Source organism: Eumetopias jubatus, unplaced genomic scaffold, assembly GCF_037043125.1.
Source record: "Eumetopias jubatus isolate StellerSeaLion01/CBP00866 unplaced genomic scaffold, mEumJub1_p1.0 scaffold_11, whole genome shotgun sequence".
Classification (NCBI taxonomy): Eukaryota; Metazoa; Chordata; class Mammalia; order Carnivora; family Otariidae; genus Eumetopias; species Eumetopias jubatus.
In genome coordinates this window covers 72,893,451-72,910,071 of record NW_028274817.1, presented here as the reverse complement: position 1 = coordinate 72,910,071, position 16,621 = coordinate 72,893,451, and the positions used below count along the sequence as shown (strand labels likewise).

General features: G+C 39.8%; 1 protein-coding gene across 1 annotated transcript in view; it reads left to right on the top strand.

The window, feature by feature from the left end:
* The window catches only part of AR (androgen receptor), a 178,620-nt gene that overhangs the window by 139,743 nt on the left and 22,256 nt on the right, over nt 1-16,621 (top strand). The window contains exon 3 of the mRNA XM_028126576.1: nt 9,226-9,342. Within this exon, the coding sequence (XP_027982377.1) occupies nt 9,226-9,342 (117 nt within the window). The remainder of the gene's footprint in view (nt 1-9,225; nt 9,343-16,621) is intronic.

The following is a 16,621-nucleotide window of genomic DNA, read 5'->3' as shown; positions in this document are numbered from 1 at the left end:
GGCAAGGCCTTTGACTTATTCACTGTTGTTGCCTAGAATAGTGCCTGGAACGTAGTAAGTGTACACTCAAAGATTATTAAATCATCATAGGATAGTTCTTAAACACCTTCTATGGATGAACGCAATGGATAAATTAAAAAAACTTCTTTATGTTAAAATTTAAGCTGCAAAGCATGGCATTCAGGGCTATTCATGATCGAGCCACTATCTAACTTGTGAGCTTTACCTTCTACTTCCTCTCCTCTTGAAGCAGGGGACCCATGTGAATGGCAGTAGCTAGGGAAGATGGTTTGAAACTGAACACTGAAGAGCTCATTTTAGCAGAGAAGTGTGTGTGTGTGTGTGTGTGTGTGTGTGTGTGTTAAGACAGGGAGAAGATGGAATGTTTGTGACTAGCACAGGGGCCAATGAAGAGAGCAGCATGGCCAGAAGATGGTTGCTGATGGAGGGAAATAGAAGGCAAGATAAGTTCAGTAACATTACCTGTTAAGTCTTCTAACGTTCTTCCTTTTACAGATCACTTGCACATATATTCTGTACCATTTGTTTTGTATAACTTTATGAAGTAGACAAAGCCATTATGTTTATCCTCATTTTTTAGATGAGAAATCAAGGCTCAGACTTAATGAGGGCAATTGGAGCTGGGATTTGACACCTGCTGTCTTTTTTTTTAAGATTTTATTTATTTATTTATTTATTTATTTATTTATTTGAGCGAGAGAGAGCAGAGGGAGGAGGGAGAGGGACAGCAGACTCAGTGCTCAGTATGGAGCCCTACACAGGGCTCAATCCCAGGACCCTGAGATCATGACCTGAGCTGAAATCAAGAGTGGGACGCTCAACCAACTAAGCCACCCAGGTGCCCTGACACCTGCTCTTCTAATTGTCAGTCCACTGGTCTTTACATTTTCATTTTATGGAGCTTAGGTCAGATTGTGGAAGGTACTGAAAGCAAAGAAGATGGATCTGGACTTGATCGCTGTCCCCTCTCACTAGAGTTAACCATTAGGTCAAAAGAAATAAGAATTATTTTTATTATTTATAAACACTCTTAAAAAGCCTCCCAGTAAAGCATTAGGTGAGAGCCCATCCGTGGTACTGGATTAACTGATACCTGTGTTTCTGGGTGGGTAGGACAGGTGGGGAAATGGTCACCTCCATGGAATCAAAGGGACTCTGCTACCTTTTAAGTCCTTTTCACAGAAGAACTTCCTTTTGCCAGAGTATAGACTGTGTGCCTGGTGTTGTCTAGCCTGTTCCATAGGCCCAAAAGCAGTATCTTGGGGGAAAATTTACTAGGAATCAACAGTGTTTGGAATTGCATTTCAAAGAAGAGAACTCCTTGGACAATTAGGCCAGAGGTTCTAGGTTGTCTTGGCTCCAGAAAAAGTTACATCCATAGGATGCGTGACCCTAAACAGGCCTTGGACTTGTTCCAGTCTATGTAGGACACTCGGGGAGAGGCACTTAGCTCCTTTTTTCTATAGAGTAGTGTTGTTTTTCAGGGGAAGCCCTTAGAGACCTCGTTGAATCACACTCAGGAGAACTCTGAGACACCCATCAGAAATTCCAGCAGTATAATGAATATGAAAATTATTTTGAAATAATAAAGCAAATGTGCAGAGAACATAGTAGGCAAGAGATGATTTTTAATCCCATCACTGTCACTGACCAATTATTTAATCTTAGTCTTGTCCATTCTGCTTTCTGGATCTCAGTTTCCCCATCTGTAAAATGAGAACGTTGGACTAGATAATCTCTGCAGAGGCCCTTGCCTTTCTGACATTCAAGGAGTTTATTATTTAAATAAATAATAGATAAGATCTGTATAATGCTTTCTGCTTTTTATGTTATTTTCACATGTATTGTCTCATATGAGAATAGCCCTAAACTGCTGGATTATGAATAATAAGGCCTGGATTCTTGTCCCTGTTTTGACATTGACTCATGCTGTATAGCCTTAAGCAAGGTTCTCCCCCACCCCCATTCTCTGAGTCTCAGTTTCTTATTCCATAAAATAGGAGGGATGGGGTTTGGGTTAAATCAGTAGGTCTTAAGTTTTCCACAAAACCCTGGGGACTCCTACAGAGTTTCTCTAAGGCATACCACAATGCTAAGGCTGCAGAGAAGGGGAGAAAGGGAGAGGTGTGGCAGGACGAGTTCTAAGTTTTCTATGCCTACTTCAGGCAGATTAGGTTTAATTTCATCTGTTTTCTATATATGGGGCCTCTATGTAATATTTCACTTATAAAAAAAGTTTCACTGCAATAGAAAAAAAAAACTTGAATAAATGTGCTCTAAAGCCTTAGGTATTAAAGGTGGGATTCAATAAAATATGTTGTTTGGTAACTTCATTTTTGTCATTTTAACAAAACAGAATATTGTGAACACCTTTCCAAGTTAAAAAAAAAATTACTGTACAGCATTCTATTGCATAAAAATGGAATAATTTAACCATCCCCTTAATGTTGGACATTTACATTTTTCCAATATTCCCTATTTACATAGTGCTATGTTGAACTTTTTTGTGCTTAAATAATTGTTTTCTTATAAAAAGATTCCAAGAAATGGAATTTCTGGTTAAAGGTTATGTGTATTTAATTTTTTTGGATATGTTGCAAAATTGCTCTCTAAAAGTTTATATTCCTACGAGTAATACCTCTTTGCCAATATTTGGTATTTAATCTTTGCCAATCTGACTTATGAAAAAGACGTCTTATTTAATTTGTATTTCTATGATTTCTAGTGAAATTGAAGTTCAACAATTTTCATATATTGATCATTTCTATTTCTTCTTTTAATTTATTTTTCATGTCTTTTGTCCATTTTTCTATTGCACAGTTCATCTTTATGTATCAAGGAAATTGACCACTGCTTTTACATGCTTGATGTCAACGTGTTTTCCTTAGTTTGTGGTTGTCTTTAAGTTTTATAAAAAAGTTTAAATGTTTTCTAGTCAAGTCTATCAAAATGTTCACTTATGTTTCTGTATTGCCATTCTTTAAAAAGCCTTTTTCTACCTTTAAAAATAATTTTAAAAACCCTATATTTCCTAACAGTACTTTAATGCTTTCCTTTCATTTTGTTTGTTTTTTTTTCTCATTGACATCTTTAATTCATGTGGAGTTTATTCTGGTTTTAACTAGTAATTTAAGTTTTTCCACTTTCCCAAATGATTTACCAGTTGTTCTGATACCATTTAATGAATAAGCCATCCTTTCTTCACTGATTTAGAATAACATAGTATATATATGGATTCTGTTTCTGTCTTTTCTGGTCTCTTCCACTGATCAAATCTATACTGGAGCCATTATCAAACTGCTGTAATTATTATGGCATTATAATACTTTAAATGTTTGATAGGAAATTTTTTCAAAAATATCTTGGCAATATCACACATTTTACTCCTTCAGGTAAACTTTGAGGTTGTTTTGTCAAGATTTGTTTGGGTTGTTTTAAATTTGTAGATTTCACTGGGGAGAAGGGAACCAACATTTTTACAATATTATATCTTCCCGTCCAGGAATACTGCACATCTTTCCATTGAACTCAAGTCTTCTCTTACATTCCTCAGTATTTTTTTTTTTAGTTTCGTTCATATAAGTCTTGCATTCACACTCTAGTTGTAAAGTATGAGAAGTCCTATGTTCTTCAGTCTTTTCTATAGCTTCATGATGAACATGATGACTCAGTCCTCTCATTTGCATGATATGATACTGCAGGTGGTGGGTAACTCTCCTGCCTTACCTGATCTGCTTTAAGTAGGATTTTTCAGAATGAATATATTGAAGGAAGCCTAATCAAACATTGGCCTCAACTTGTGTGGCAGCACCAATGGGGATGACAAAAAAAAAATGAAATGGGAAGTCTATGGAGAAAATATCTGAAGTTGGTTTCATGACCTCTGTTCCTGCTGGAGTTTTGGATCATACTTACGCTTTCTGAGGGAAGAATAAGACCATGAAGAAACATGAAGAACACCATCAGGCAGTCAAGGATTTCAGAGCCAGCTGGCATACAGAGGACCTCATTCTATACCATTGTGTGACCATTCATGGTAGTCAAGGGTTTGCAGTCTGTTCTAATAGGAGATTTATCAAGCATTAAATGTGCAAACCGTTTGCAATTCTAGAGTGTAGACTTACCTCCTTCAACGTGAAAGGGGATTTTTGTATTTTGCCAAAATTTTCACAATGACATTTTTTTGTGAGACTGATTATAGGTTGTTGATATAAGCTTGCTATTGAAGGTCAGCAGTGTCAAAGAGCTAGGTATAATATTTGCAGAGTCTGAGGAGGGTGAGATGGAGAGGAGTTTGTGTTGTCTGTGTTAATTATTCAGTCACCTAGGCTACTGCATGGCAATAGAGGACTTTCTAAGACCACCTTGGAACAGGCAGGCCCAGATCTTATACTTACACTTATATACATATCTTATACACTTACACTTCTTCCAGCTGAACACTGAGAAGGCATTCACAGGACCATATACTTGCTAGACAATGAACAAAGATCCTTAACACCCACAGAGTTCTCTGTCTTGAGGCTACACTCACCCATACTACATCTCCATTGGATTAAGGTGCCAGATTTTTCTCTAGCTCTATCACCAACTTCCTATGGCTAGGGACATGTCATTTCAATACTTCATGTCCATTTTCATAAATGAAGAGTCAGGCATCACATTGGGACATTTTGTTATAAGGCTTTTAATGCCCTTTACAGTCCAAAGATGATGTAGTTGTAATTAGACCCAATGGGTCAGAGCTCCAAGGAGACAAATACTGAGTTTCCTGGAAGGAATAGCCTTATAACCGAGTCCAGAAATGGAATGGGCTGCAATTCACAAAAGGTGTGGTAACCCTTTATAGGGATGTTACAGAGGGGATTCAAGCCTTGTACACAAGAGTGGGTGTATTGTGACTAAATACTGTTTAAAATTCTTCCCAATCTGTGAGATTCATAGCCTTATGGACTGTGATTTGGAGCACACTGACAGTGTGATGCCGGGCAGGTCAGTTTCATCTTAGCATCATTTTCTTCAGTTATATAATGGGGTATACAATAATCCCTATTATACTACTCTGTACAAGATTGATATTAACTTTTGTAAGCTAATCAAATGGGAGACATTTTTAATCTTATGTTATTGTATTTTATATTATGTTTTAATTTATTACTATATACTATATGTTTTATAGTTATATAAATATAAATATGTACAATATATATTATGTATTATTTTTTATTTTTTTATTTTTTTAAGATTTTATTTATTTGAGAGAGAGAATGAGAGAGAGAGAGAGCATGAGAGGGGGAGGGTCAGAGGGAGAAGCAGACTCCCCGCTGAGCAGGGAGCCCAGTGCGGGACTCGATCCTGGAACTCCAGGATCATGATCTGAGCTGAAGGCAGTCGCTTAACCAACTGAGCCACACAGGTGCCCCTGTGTTTTATATTTTAATTCATTGTTATAATTAAGAACCCTGATAACTTCAGCCATATTGGAGAATTAGAATAAATAGAAGAGAAGTAATAGCAACCCAGTGATTGTACATTGGCTCTGCCATCATTTGGGGAAGTTGGTAATTCAGGCAGGAGAAGTGGATTGGAAGCAACCTTGAGAGGGTATTCCATCCCCTGTTCTTGTTCCTAATCCAAACTGTGCAGATGAGTCACAGTTCCATTTTTAGGAGATTCCTTCCATATCCATCTTTGGGACCCCCGACCACTTCTGTCACTATTAAGTGTCATTTAAAATTTTAACGTCACTCTTCTGCTTCCAAGAAAGACACATGTCATATGTATGCATTTATGTGACTTGATATGTTATATACTTTATGTGCTCACACATACACATATATACAAAGATAATTCAGGAACCCTATTAGGGGTGTACACCCACACACAGGTACATTCACACATACATGAGTACACATATGTGAATAAGCATGTTATTTATACATATGTTGCATATGGCTTGCAATAACACTGCCCCTCTAATACTGTTAAGTGCCTTGGTTTTTTGAAGGACTTTAGAAAACAAAGAGAAAAGACTGAATGACTGCAGATATAAGAGGCAATGTTACAGTAAGTTGCTATCCTAAAAGGAGAGAGTTGAGGGACAAAGACCATTATTTTGGTAATGTCTTGCTTATCGATAATACTTGTGACCTTTATATGAAAGACTTCACAAATATAGATAAAATCCAGATATCCTTTAAGACTCCTTGAGTTGGATATGGAATTGTTGAATTGTATTGTACAGCTGAAACTAATAGAGTACTGTATGTTACCTATACTGGAATTAAAATAAAGTAGTAAAATAAAAATTATTTGAGCTGGAAAAGATTTTAGTGATTTTTCCAGTTCAAGCATTACATATTATCAATGGAGCCCAGAGAGGATAAAGGACTTGTCCAAGGTCATATAGTGAGTTAGTAATAAGACTGAACAAGGATTCAAGTCTTGTGACTTCCAGCCTAGTGCTCTCTCTGTTATCTGGGACTTAAACAGTTTTCTTCAGCAGAGATTTTTCCTCTGTATCCTCAACAGCTAGTACAAAGTCCGGCCCATAATAAATGCTCAGTAAGTTAAATAAATGCACAATGGTATTGGTTGCAGTGGGCTTTGCACTTATTCCTGGGTTAATTGTAAAGGATATCTGTGTTTTAGGTCACATTGTTTCAGGCCAAGAGACACTCTGGGACCAAGTATGAACTATAGCTAGGGAGATGGTCCAAATTGAAAAACATGTTTTCATTTCCACTGTAATCTTCCTCATTCAGAGGGTGGTTTGCTTTTAGCAGTGGAATCTAGAACTCCTCTGAGAGCCCTAATCCAGTGGCTCTGCACTCATTCCTTTGCAAACTTGGGTTCAGGAGCTAGTATTTTCCTGTAGAAGAAGAGATTCTTCAAAGAAGTATTCATAATGACCCTATTTTACTAATTAATGTGAAAACTAGTTCTGAGGGTTGCAGCAGCACAAAAACTGCGGGGAAGTCCCTGTTCTAGAACACCCATGGCACTGGATGTGAACCCACTGGAATTGGATACAGGGCCTCCCTTCTAGGAGTGGATACTCAAAGACTGAATGGCACTCATAGTGCCATCCTTTCCGTGCATATAACAATCCTCAGTTTGCAGCAGGACAAGGCTGTTAGTGGGGCACCTGGGTGGCTCAGTTAGTTAAGTGTCCAACTCTTGATCTCAGCTCAGGTCTTGATATCAGGGTCATGAGTTTGAGCCCCACATTGGGCTCTATGCTGGGTGTGGAGCCTATTTAAAAAAAAGGGGCTGTTAGTAAATTATGTGTTCTGTTTATACAAATAAAATCCTGTGGTATGGTAGAAAGAGTACTGGCTTAGAGGCCTTAGTTTTCTCATCTGTTAAGTAAAAGTAATGGTAGTATCTACCTCAAAACACAGCTGAGGTTATTCATTTAAATGGCATATGTAAACTTGCCAACACAGGCTTGGTTCATAATAGGTACCTATTAAATACTAAGATTCTTCCTTCATGGGCCTCCAATTGAGTGTTCTTCAGGCAAGTCACCTTCCCAGAACTCATCCTTGGAATGAAAGGATTGTACTGGGGTGGTTTTTAACAGTCCCTTCAAGCCCAGCATTTTGGAATCTTTTGACAAAGGGAAGGGAATAAGAGAGGAAAGGGGCGGGGAAGGAGTAAGGGAGGGCGGGGAGGGAGGGAGGAAGAGAGGGAAGGAGGAAAGAAGAAAAACAAAAGTCTTGCTGACCTGACTACTACTGAATCTCCTACATAAAATAACCTACTATAATACATGTGTTTTCTGTGCCTGATCCATACATTTTAGGTTGAACAGGGAGAGAAGAGACAAGCTATAGCTGAATTTGTGTTTTTCTCCCTGCTATCAAATAGCAATTGCTCTTCAATTTTTCTTCCTTTTCCTTACCACAAACATGTCTCCTCTGCCAAAAGAAGCCTCCCTAAAATCCCAGTCTCTCCCATAAACTAAAGCGCAGCAGTAAAAGGGAATTGGATAAAGAAAGGGGTGGAGTGAGGGGATGCACGAGCTCAGGCTGTCCCAGGGCTCCAAGCATGAGAAGGTCTGCATGTTTCGGAGCAGCAGGGTATGTATCTCTGTCTATTTCTGCTGGTGACTCTGCGTGCCTGTGGATCTCCCTGTTCCACTTGTGTATTAATTCGATGTTTATTGAGGGCCTACTGTATGCCAGGCCTATGTTAGCAGCAAGGAGGCAAAATATTGAGTAAAACATGAGCTTTTGAGTGGCCTTCCACGTCTTTCTTGGAACAGCTGTGATCCTGAGGCTCTCTGGGTCTCTGCATGTGTGTACGTGTGTGAGCATGTTTCTTTGTATCTGTGACAACTCCAGATGAGCACAACAGCAAGTGTTTTACTTCTGCTGGCTTCAAAGGACTTCCTCTCACCTGTTGTGATTCACTTCACGAAGAGTGAGCTTTATCTCTGATTTTTATAACCTGCAGGATTGGGGATATGATCACTATCAATTTAAAGACAATTAGAAATCTCATGGAGTTCTCTTTTATAGAAGTTTTACCTGTATTTTTATTATGAAAAATAAGCACTGTATTAGCTTGAGTATGATCCTTTGAATGACTACAGGGGTCAGGAGGTAGAAACATTGCCTAAGTCCAAGTCTTTGCTGTGTCATGCTAAAGGAGTGATAATTTCTGCCATTGATCACTTTCCCATGGACATTCTTACCTTTTTTTTTTTAAGATTTATTTTTTTTGTCACAGAGGGAGGGAGAGAGCACAAGCAGGGGGAGCAGCAGGCAGAGGGAGAAGCAGGCTCCCTGCTGAGCAGAGAGCCCGATGTGGGGCTCGATCCCAGGACCCTGAGATCATGACCTGAGCCCAAGGCAGACACTTAACTGACTGAGCCTCCCAGGTGTCCCATTCTTAGCTTTTAGTAAAGGTAGAACATATTATTTTTATAAACCAGTGAGTAGTCCTTGTCTTAAAGGAAGTATCAGCAGGACCTCAGTTGTTCATCCCTACAAAAACACCTATGAAAACCAAACAATATAGCATCGAATTAAACGAGGCTGTGTGATTCTGTGTGATCAAATTGTTTAGGGCCATTCTCTGTCCACTTCTCTCATCCGGCAAGATATATCCTTATGCCCTTTCTGCCTAGAAATACTAAAGGAGAGAGACTCTGGAAATGCATTAATGGGGCATCTACTGTTCTTTTTGTTCTCCCAGGGAAACAGAAGTACCTGTGTGCCAGCAGAAATGATTGCACCATCGATAAATTCCGAAGGAAAAATTGTCCATCTTGTCGCCTCCGGAAATGCTATGAAGCAGGGATGACTCTGGGAGGTATGATACTTTTCTTCCTTTTTCTTTTTCTTCCTCTCCCTCCCTCATTCTCTCATTCTCTCTTTAAACCAGATTTCCCTCTTTGGTCCTTCTGAGGTGGCCAGCTCTACTCTAGATACAAACTGACGCCTTCATCTGCAACATGGCCATCAGCCAGTTGGTGCCTTTCTTTATCCTTAACCATGTCACACCCCACTCTGGGGCTCAGCACAGGAGCAGGAGGAGTGAGGCAGGGATCAGGACCCATCGGGGGTCAGTGAGTGTGGAGGTGATTATGAAGGATTCCCCAGGGGACACAGTGATACTGGCCCTATGTTGTTGCATGATGAGCAGGATGAGAGAACTACAGAATCCAGAATAATCACAGGTACAGAATGACCCAGGCACAGGCTGGCCCTGAACACCCAGGAATATCCTCAGTTAACTATCCCTATATTGTAAGGTCGGCCACCTGGAATGAAAAGCTGCTTCTCTTTGGAGCCTGTGACTAGGCTGCCAAGCAGAACCAGTTTCCTATCCCATATCTCCCACGGTGGAGCAGGCCTTTTAATCATTTCCCATTATTTGCAAATCTATTGATAACTTCCAAAAGCATTTTCTCGTAGCACAGTAGCTTGACAGAAGGAAGATACAGCTTTTTCAAGTGCAGCCATGCATCATAAGGCTTCTGTCCCCTAGTCTGTGTCTACTGTGAGCCCTGTCACCATTCCAGAAAGGCTTGGCTTACACTTCTATTTTCGTCCTCCAAATTCCTCATTTCTTCATGTTTACATCTGCTCAGTGGCAGGGGGTACTCCCCGCTGCCTGCTGCTTCAAAAAAGAAGCACCTTTCATGAAAAAAAAAAAAAAGCAGGCTCATTAGTCTACTTTGATTTGTAAATGGAACTTGAAGAAAAGCAAGCTCTTTTCCGAATGCCTGATACTATAGCCTCCTACCTGATTATTCATTATCAGCCTGGAAAACCCAAGTTCCTAGATTCCTCCCATTTTCCCTCCCCCTCTCAAGGCTCATTTAGAGTCCTTGTCCATCTCTGGCTTTCTGCAAGGTGCTCAATACCTTGTCTGCCTATGTACGTGTTTACAGAGACCAACTTGTTTTCTGTGTGTGGGTCTTCATGTTGATAACTGTATCCCCCCACCTCTTACAGGGCAACAATAGTCTTTAAACAGACCAAAGTACTACAAATGAATTGACTCAGGGTCAATTTGAGACAGTTGCGACAGAACCATCTCAAGTAGTGTCTAGTACTCCCAGACATCGCAGGCAGATGCTGTGTGAGTTTTCCAGGCAGCTGCATTAAATGAGACTCAAATACCAGAGAAAGACCAACCTTGTTCTCATTTGCTTGGTATACTCCAGAGATACCCTACAATTGTGGTCTATAGTGGGGAGGAAGAAGCAGGACTGGGATGGAGAAGTGTGGAGGGAAAGCTAGGAAAGGTGACAAAGGGAGTGATAAGAGGAAGTTTTCTTCATAGGAATGTTGCAACCCTGTGGTGAGAGTTCTGATACACTCAGCTCTCAATTTTTTAGCCCTCTGTGAATGGTGTGTAAGAGATGGGGGCTCCCAGGTAGAGAACCCCTTGGTTTTTCATCTGCTGCTATGAACTGTAAGCTTGCTTTGACACAGGTGAAGTTTAATGGTAACAAAAGTTCTCCTAAAGTTTGGGTCCAAATCTTAAAATTAGTTCATGTTTCAGCCAACATCCTCCATTATAAAACAGTCCCTGACATGATTATAGTGAACCCCTTTTGAAAAGGAGTAATTTCACTACTCCCTCTATCAGTGAGGCATAAATCTGTGAATTCATTTCATGGAGAGAGCGGTACACTAAGTTTTCAAATTGATTTATTGGCTAGAGTGCTCAAATTTGAAATGGGCTTGGTCCCAACACAAGGAAAAGAAGGTAAGAAGTGCTGTGAATGGCTTTCATTGCAGATCTTTTCCTGTGATAGTTACTGAGTGTCAGTTGTATACAAAGGCACCATACTAGGCAATAGAGCTCGGGCTGCCAACTTGAAGAAAGGTCTGCAAGATACAATGATTTTTGATATTGTGTATGTGGTCTTGCCTTTGGAGTCAGGCAGACCTAAGCTAAAGGCCCAGCTCCGTTATTTACTGTGCCCCTCTAAGCCTCAATTTCTTCATCTGTAATCTAGTGGTATCACTCTGTGACGTGAACGTGATGAACGTGAACATCCTTGGTAATTGACAAAGTGCTTAGACAAATGTGAGGGCTTACTATGACAGTGAGGTCACTAGTAATTTAGATGGTGAGCACTTCCCAGTTGGCTTTTACCCTGAGTTACTTGGCATGCCCTATAATATGTAACAATTCCAACAGGCAGAACATCAGCAGAAATCACGCTTGATCACCTCAAACTAAAAGTACCATCAAAATCCTGTTTGGAAGCCGATTCTAGTTGTTAAGGGAGTCATATATTATGTTCAAGTACCATGTCAGTAACATCCCAAGTGTTTACCCACTTAAACACCATTGTTTGAAAAACAAACCTTTCCATCTTCATAAACTTATCTTCACGTTCCCTGATTCTCTGCTGCAAACCCTTCTCAAGTTTATGGTTAACTTGCAAATTCAGTGTACACTACACCTTTACTCAAAACAATGGGAAAATGAAAGAAAACATAAATGTAGAGTGGCCCTTCTAAATACTTGAGCAATAGACTTCCCTTTTCATAAGATTTGGGTTTAGCATAGACATTCTGATCACACTGAAGGAGAATTCATATAACTTTGTTTTATTCTTCCCATCACTCAACTCAAAATGGCATAATATATTCTAAAACGGCAATGAGGAATGTGGCCTTGAGCAAGTCCCTTCTCCCCTCTGAGGCTCAGTTTTTCCCATCATAAAATTGGGATAATGAGATTGACCAATGGCACAATCATTTTGTGATTCTGGGTCTAAAGTCACAGAAAAAGCCTATCAATCAGTCTTTTTTTGGATTACATCTCCACTGCCCTCAGAATTATAGGCTGTCTAGAGGTGAGTGTTTTGACTTGCCTGATAATTTTAGCTGCCTCAGGCTACACCTATGTAAGATATATTACGTTTCTCAAAGTAGACTGGATGTATAGATTATTGAGGGAGTGGAGGGCAGAAGGGTTATCACCTTGTATCTTAAAGAAGCTGGCACTCTGTAGCTGATGTTTGCTTAGTGTTGAGGCCTCAAGGCTTTCTCTGTAGTGTTCCATCTACTCTTTGGTGATGGGATCTCCTTAACTCAGAGATATTTAAAACACATAGCTTTTTCCTTTCTCCCTCTAGGCTTATCTACATGTTCATTGCTTCTTTTCTTAGCAGCTCTTGGTGTTTCTTGGTGTTTTCCAAGGGTGGTTGGGTTCTCTGGGTGGGTCCCTTAAAGACTACCTTCAGGCTATTAACTGCCCATTCACAACAAGGATGGGCCTTTCTTTGTACCTTGTTCATTTCTGGCTGCTTTTGAAAAGATACACATTGCTAATTGCTTCAAGAATCTTTTTAAGATTTTATTTATTTATCTGACAGAGAGAAACACAGTGAGAGAGGGAACACAAGCAGGGGGAGTGGGAGAGGGAGAAGCAGCCTTCCTGCAGAGCAGGGAGCCCGATGTGGGGCTCGAGCCCAGGACCCCAGGATCATGACCTGAGCCGAAGGCAGATGCCTAACAACTGAGCCACCCAGGTGCCCCTGCTTCAAGAATCTAAACCTCTTGCCTACTTTTAATGTAAGAAAATACTTAGAAATATAACTGTCCAGAAAAGGACCTTCCCTCTAGTGAATTAACTGTGGCTTTTTCACAGCCCATAATTAGAATAAGTGCACAGCCCTCTCTCACTTTTCTCAGTACTTCCCAAGGATATACTTCCAGTTTCCAAAATGTAATGAGAAAGAAAGAATTGCCCTGACCTGCCATCTTCTCTCCGAACCCTTTCCTCCTTCTTACTTTCCTTCCTTTTCCTCCCCAAACATTTTTTTTTTGCATTTTGTAACTCTTGAGTTCTCAGCTTTTAATAAATGGCATTAGCCCCTGCTTTTATTCCTTCCTCTCCTGGACCCTGGAAGATGGTAGGCCTTTCAGGAATTTCATGTAGCAGCCAAACCCCAGAAGAGGAAAAGAAACCTGGAACATGTGAGAATCTAAAGTGTTCAGCGTTTTCTTCAGAGGTTACTTTAGCACATTTGAGAAGTCTCTTTCCTACTAGAAGACTGAACTTTACATCTGAGACTCAAAACTGTTAACAGACCTGCAGGTTTTAATAGCCTCCAGGATTCTCTAGTTGGGAGGATGGCTCAGGGAACCCATGGCCATGATCTGACGTCATCATGGACGCTGTGAACACCCTTGTGGTGTCCAGTGTTGAAGACCATCTTGAAGCCAGCTCTGTCATCATTCTCCATGCTCGAAAGCAGCCCTGCATTGGTACTTCTGGATCACATGTCCACACATGTCCAGATGCAAGAGAGTGATTCCAACACTGAAACACTATTCACAGTATGGTTCTTCAGGAGATAAATTTCACAGCATTTATCCATCCATCTATTTATCTGTTCATCCTTTCAGCCAGCCAACTAGCTAGTCCTTTTGTTTTTCCACCTGTTCACTCATCTATTTATCCATTTGGCAAATATTTATTTATTGAGTGCGAACGATGTGCCAGACCCTATGGTAGGCATGTTGGGGGAGCAGAGATGATTAAGATAAAATCCCTGACCTCAGAGAGTTAAACAGGCAACAGACAGTGATAATGAATACATCTTAACCTTAAAGGATGAAGAAGAAATGACTGGGAAGAAGTTGAATGAGATATAAGGGAAGGGGCATTCAAGGCAAAGGGCACAGTTTGAATAAAGGCTCAGAGACATAAGAAAAAATGTATTGAGGGTTTGAGGAATAGCAAGTCATTTAATATGACCAGATCTGGGGAAATGGGGGAGGTAAGGTAAAACCACATTGAAAATGGACTTAGTTATTATGCTAAATGGTTTGGATTTCAGGCAGCTGAAGATCTGTGACATGGGATAGACACATTCACATATCATTTTGTCTGTTTCTACATTTGGTTTTTTAAGACAATTACTAGCAGCATGAGTGTGGTATAGGTGAGGACCTCAACTTTAGAAAAATACATAGTAGGCCAGGGAGAGAGAGAGAAAAGAAAAAAAAAGTCTAGCACCAAATTTTGCTTCACACCTAGGATTGCAGTCTTAGTTCCTCCATTTGGGTTGATACCTGCAAGTACTGACCATGTACATAAGTTCTTCCCTTATACAGACTCCTTCCCTTGGTCTAGGCTAGTGTTTCCTGGCATGGGTTCTGAGAAAACTAGTTCCATGACATGGAACTGGTCTCTGTATCACATTTGAATCAACTCTTGAAATCTGTTCTCCATGGTCTAGATCGCCATACTCCAGTTGATTGCATACATATTTGGTGACACATTGGAGGGAAAAAGGTATACTTCTAATTATAGTTCTTAGGGCAAACTTGTATGTGGAGAAACCAGAGACTGTGTCTCATAATTCCTTCAAACCAAATTATCTGGGACAGCACATACATGTTGTAGTCTGTCTTTGAGTCTTTGCTTTTAGAGAACTACAGTTAGAAGTAAATAATTTTTTCAAGTCATCAAAATTGATGATACCCCATATCTGGTACTTGAATGAGTATCTTACTTGTAAAATTTCCACTTAAAATCCTTGAGTTTTTAAAGTGTAATAGGAGCAGAAAGATTTTATTGTTGTTTACTTTTGCTGTAAGTGCTCTAAAATCCCTCAGTTGCTCTTGAGAGAGTAAAATGATGTCATAGACAACATTTTTCGAAGGCAGTAGGCAGAAAGCTAGGAGTACACAGAACACAATAGGTCATATATACAAAGGCAAGTATTTTCTAAATATAACAATTCAGAAACAAATTATTTGAAATAACATAACTGTTTAAAAACATTTAACTTTTGATTTAAAAAGATAGCCACCTGTTTTTACAAATTGTAGGATGTAGTCCTTAAGATTACAAAAGCATTTAAAATATTTTCTTATTGAACTGAACTTATACATAGACAATTTACCTGAGCAAGATGCTTTTTTGGAGAATTTTGCCCATCCTTTGGGATCATGTTTGTATGAAGTAGAACTAAGGGAAAAAGTATATACAGAAATCAGTAGAGCCTTCAGATTGTCTTTTATTGATAATATTTCCATGACAACAGGTATCTAGGAAGTAAACAGAATAGCATCACTACTCTGGGTCACCTTTTCTAAAATCAAGTTCTACTTTCCTTGGTCTAGTAAATCCTGGCTACACTTTTTAGATCTCTTAAGCCAGGCATAGAAATGGGTTTCTTTCCCCTGCTTAATACTCCATTGGACCAATGGTTCTGTGGCTGAAGTGAAAACTGATTGTTGAGGGACATTTCAGCCTTCTAGCAGTCAGCAATTTAAAAATGTAAGCACAGATCCTGAAGAAATCACCTGCAGAAAATTTGGACTGGCATTTAGAATTAAGAAGAAAATCTGGATCTTGACCAAGATAAAAAGGTCACCAGCCCAGGCCTGCACAGGGTGGTGTGTCATGTTGGCCACAATGAAACTGGAAGAGACTGAGGACTCTCCCCAGGGTGGAAAATGAGGCATAGAAGCTTTGATTAGTGAGCTGTTAGGCACAGAGACATTAATTTCGAAGCATTCCCATCTCCAGGCTGAATAATAATGCTTTTAATATTATGGGATTGTTTGGCTGCTGCAAGAAATTCAGAAGACCAAATAGGGAGGCTTTGTTGGGCTCTGAGTAACTGTAATGAGACTGTTAAATTCTGCCTCCTTCTTTTCCTCCAGATCCTCCACCCCCACTGACTAATTATTGCCCACTGTGTACAAAGAGGCACACACAAGCATATATATAAGCTCCTTAGTATATTTGTCAATGAGGCATAAAAGAAAGGGGGGAGAAAACAAATCTAAGTAAAGAATTTCCCATTTTTTCCACCTTGCCTGACTTAACAGGTAGGTAGGAAAAGAGAAAAGAACCCCAGTCCAAAATGTTAGCCACCCCGTTTCCCCAATTTTGCATGCTGCCTCTTAAATTAGAGGACCTGTCTCAGGCATCTGATTATGGGGACTGCTAGGTGCAAGCCTATCTTTAAGTTGCTACTTTCAACATCCCTATTTTCATATAGAAAAATTCCGTGTTGGCATTTGCAAGCATCTCAAAACAACCAGACGCTGAAGAAAGGCTGACCTGCTTCATTCAGAATGAGGGTTCTAGAGGGTTCTAA